General features: G+C 44.6%; 1 protein-coding gene and 1 non-coding gene across 3 annotated transcripts in view; both read right to left on the bottom strand.

Annotated features, from left to right (window-relative positions):
* The window catches only part of TIA1 (TIA1 cytotoxic granule associated RNA binding protein), a 51,760-nt gene extending 50,464 nt beyond the window's left edge, over positions 1–1,296 (bottom strand). The window contains exon 1 of one of the 2 annotated variants that reach the window (XM_027772981.1): positions 1,022–1,296. In XM_027772981.1, coding sequence (XP_027628782.1) covers positions 1,022–1,047 — 26 coding nt within the window. In that variant the 5' untranslated portion in view covers positions 1,048–1,296. The remainder of the gene's footprint in view (positions 1–1,021) is intronic. The other variant, XM_006151275.3, reaches the window with a different exon arrangement.
* A 296-nt stretch (positions 1,297–1,592) lies between these two features.
* TRNAG-CCC (transfer RNA glycine (anticodon CCC)) lies at positions 1,593–1,663 on the bottom strand. The gene has a single exon. It is a non-coding gene; the product is annotated as a tRNA-Gly (tRNA).
* Positions 1,664–4,275: the final 2,612 nt, after the last annotated feature.

Raw genomic sequence — 4,275 nt, 5'->3', positions numbered from 1 at the left:
CCCAAACACCACAGGTGTCCAAGAAAAAAAAAAAAAAAAAAAAAAAAGCTATGACAAGAACACAATTGAGCTCTTTTTCCCCTTTTCTTAAAACTTCAACAAAGGCAGGATCACCTCAACCGATAGTACTTTGAAAAACAAAGGAGAATGCAGTGAGGGAAACTACAGGATGAAGAAATATCCCAAACTCAGTTCAATTAACATCGATAAAAAATTCTCAGACGTGACTAAATATGTTTATCAACTGTTGCTTCATAAAGTTGCTTGCTTGGGTCAGCAATATGTCAATTGCAAAAGTAGCAAGTGATTTATAAAATTTAAGAAACTCACTTCCTCCCCAGTTGATACATATCTCCGGGTAATATTTACTTTTTTTAAAAGCAGTTTCAAAATCCTTGGAGTGTCCGCTAGAATTTTTGATCGGGGGTCAGGGATGCTACGGAAGGAAAGCCAAAAAGACGTTAAAAGATATTTGGCTTTTTTCCAGTTGCCAACTGCGAGGATAAAGTTAAACTCGCTGAAAATGAGTACGAGAAGTCTCAAGAATATTTCTATCAACGAGAAGAAACGAAAGGAAGAGTTTCAGGAGAAAATCTAAGCAAAATTAAAGGGAAAAGGCTGTAAAGACAAAAAGATTAATTTTTAAAAGGAGGGGGTATGTGTGAAAAAGAAGGAGAACAGCATGGGACAAAAGGAAGGTTGGCTGAGTTCTAAGCAGAGGTTTGAATGAAAAGGTCTCTTCTCCTGTCTGAGACCGCAGAGGGCCGCTGGTGGGGCCAAAGGCCACGCAGTGGTGGGTCAAGGTGGACGGATTAATTTGGAGGGTTGAGCCCCCCTGTCCCTCCACCTCGTCCTCTCATAGCCAGGGTCTCGGTACCAAGCTTCCAGATGTGTGCCAAGGAGAGAGGAGCCACGATATCGCGGCTTCACGGAGAACAATAGGCTGGGGAGCGGCACAGGGCCGAGGCCTCCCTCCGGGACGACCACCATCCCGCCTCCCTCATCGCTGTCCCAGACTCACAGAGTCTTGGGCATTTCGTCCTCCATGGCTGCTGCTGTCGCGGTGGCGCCTCCGGGTCCAGCTCCCTGCCCTTCACTACCTCCCGAATCGTTTGAGCAGCTATGGCTGCGGAATACCGGGGTCCCTCGGCTGACCGGAGGTTTCTCCGCCTCCCTCTTCCGCGGCAATTACACTAAACCGCCCGGCCCAACGCGAACAATGAAGCACCATACAAGATGGCGGCGCGCCGGGAGCCTAGGAGCAGCCAGCGAAATGACCCGTCCGCGCAGGCGCAAAACAGTCGTGCACGCACCCTCCCGGCCGCCCGGTTACACCTCAGGCCATAGGTTCACTTGTTGCGCAGCCGCTCTTGCACCCTGCGCTGGGGATGTCTCAGACTGCGCAGGCGCGAGGGTTAACTATTTCAGGACGTGGGTGAGCTTTGTAGTTCAGCTCCAGATTCGAACGTTTCAACCGTGAATAATAGTGAAATATAAACCCGTAGGAAGTTATAAACCCTAAATACCTCCTAGAAGGAAAAGTTTAAGAAAACGTTTCAAATTATTTCATTTTTAAGGAAGCAAAAGCATGTTGCGCCGCCCGGGAATCGAACCCGGGTCGCAAGAATGGGAATCTTGCATGATACCACTACACCAGCGGCGCTGACGGTAGAAAGTTTCTTCCAAATCGCTTAGGAGTAAATCCAAGCGGTTATTCTTGTCCAGATGAAAATGGATTTTACTTTATTTCGGTTTAGCTAAAAATGAAAATATATTGACAGTTTATAATCTGTTCTTTTTCAATGTTTTGAGAATGGATTTATCTTCTCTCATCCCATTACAGTTGAATGGATATTTCTATACAAAAAAATCTCTTTTTTACTTAAAAAAGGAAGGCTTTGCAGGGAAAATATTTCCAGATGTCAAAGTTTTCTTTATATTGGTATTTCTTTGTTACACTCAATATGCATTGAAAAGCATTTAAGAAATTATTATTTAGTGCAAATTGGTCACAAGAATCTAAAAAGGAAACGAATGAGAAGATACATGAACATCTGTCCTCTTAGGGGCAGAGACATGAGGACTCTGAAATGTGGTCCAACGTCCTCATGTATTTCATACTACATTTTATAAGTTACATGAAAGGTAAAATCTACATATTCCAAAAGACATCCTCTTCAAAGTAGCTCCCTTAGAGTTGGATACATTTTGAATTTGTTTTTTTTTTTTAAGATATTTATTTATTTGTTTATTCATTCATTCATTCATTCATTTAGACCAGAGAGAGACAGAGTGACAGAGAGCGAGGGAAAGTAAGAAAATCAAACTGTGGTTGGCCATATGAGAGTCCAGCCAGCTCCCTTAAGCACCAGGTTACCAAGCGGCCCCATACATTTTTGATTTCTATGTTTGGAAATGTCTTTGTAGTTCATAGAGATTATATTCAACAATATCAAGTATTAATCTTTTGCGGATAAGTAAGATGAATGTTAAAAATAGATTACTATCCACTATTTTTTTTTTTTTGAGAGATTTTCACTGTAGGGCGCGAGCGCTCGCCAGACAGAGAGAGACATAGAGACAGAAAGCGAGAAATCACCCCCCAGGGGGGATGGTCACGCCGCAATTCCTTCTCCTCCATTCTCCTCTCGGGATCTTGGGCACGCACGCACACGTGCCCGGCGTGAGATTTAAGCCACCGGGTCCGAGACGCGAACCGCGGTCGTCTACGTGGGAGTCCAGCGACATAGCCATTACGCTAACTGCTGGTTCCCTATTCACTTTTTTTTTAAGTTGTTTTACTTAACTATTTATTTATTTAAGTTAAAATTTTCTATTTTTATTTATTTATATTCGGAGAGTTTTTTGTTTGTTTGTATTTTGCTGTAGGGCGTGCGCGCCCGCCAGCAGACAGAGGGAGACAGAGAGACAGAAAGTGAGAAATCACTCCCCAGGGGGGATGGCCACACCGCAATCCCTTCTCCTCCACTCTCTTCTCGGGATCTTGGGTGTGCACGCAATCCCTTCTACTCCACTCTCCTCTCAGGATCTTGGGCATGCACTCTCAGGATCTTGGGCACGCACACACATGTGCCTGGCGTGAGTTTTAAGCCACCGGTCCAGGACTCAAACCGCGGTCGACTATGTGGGAGTCCAGCAACATAGCCATTACGCCAACTGCTGGTCCCTATTTATTTTTATTTTTGAGAGTTTTTTGCTATAGGGTGCCTGTGCTCACCAGAAAGACAGAGGGACACAAATCACCCTCCAGGGGGAATGGCCACGCCAGGATCCCTTCTCCATTCTCCCCTCGGGATCTTGGGTACGCAGGCACATGCGCCCTGCATGAGTTAAGCCACCAGGTCTGAGACTCGGACCGGACCGTAGTCCACTACATGGGAGTCCAGCGACATAGCCATTAAGCTAATTGCTGGTCCAAATTTTATTTATTTATTCATCTATTTCAATTTGACCAGAGAGGGACAAAGTGAGTGATAGAATGAGTGGGAGAGAGAAAGTGAGAAAGGAAGTCACCAGGTCTGAGACTTGAACTGTGGTCAGCCTTGTGGGAGTCCAGCGACCTTAACAACTATGCCATCTACAGGCTACAACTATCTATTATTTTAACACCTTTTTGAGACACCCATTTAGGGTGGTTTTTTTTTGGAGAGGTTTTTTTTTTATTTGCTATAGGGCGCATGTGCTGGCCAGAAAGAGACAGAGAGACAGAAAGCGAGAAATCACCCCCCCAGGGGGGATGGCCACGTTGCAATCCCTTCTCCTCCATTCTCCTCTTGGGATCTTGGGCACGAACGCACACGCACTCGGCGAGTTTAAGCCACTGGGTCTGGGATTTGAACTGCTATCGACTATATGGGAATCCAGTGACATAGCCATTATGCCAACTGCTGGTTTCAGGACATTTTTTCTTTAAGAATTATTTTATTTTATTTAACTTTATTTATTTATTTTAATTGACTAGAGAGGGACAGATTGAGAGAGAGAGAGAGGGGAAAATGAGAAATCAAGCCACCAGGTCTGGGACTCAAACAGTCATCAGCCATCTGGGAGTCTAGTGCCTTAACCCCCGACACCACCTGCCGGCCCCTAGGGTGGTTTTTTTTTCAGCGATTTTTATTTACAGGGGTATGTAACTATCACCATAATCAATTTTAGAATATTTTCATCACCCCAAAAGGAAACTCTTATCAATTAGTACTCTCTCATCTCACTCCCCAGCCCACTAATCTTTCTGTCCTTATAGATCTTTTATTC

Source organism: Tupaia chinensis, unplaced genomic scaffold (assembly GCF_000334495.1).
Source record: "Tupaia chinensis unplaced genomic scaffold, TupChi_1.0 Scaffold000316_1, whole genome shotgun sequence".
Classification (NCBI taxonomy): domain Eukaryota; kingdom Metazoa; phylum Chordata; class Mammalia; order Scandentia; family Tupaiidae; genus Tupaia; species Tupaia belangeri.
Note: the sequence above shows the minus strand (reverse complement) of the source record. Positions and strands in the feature narration are given on the sequence as shown.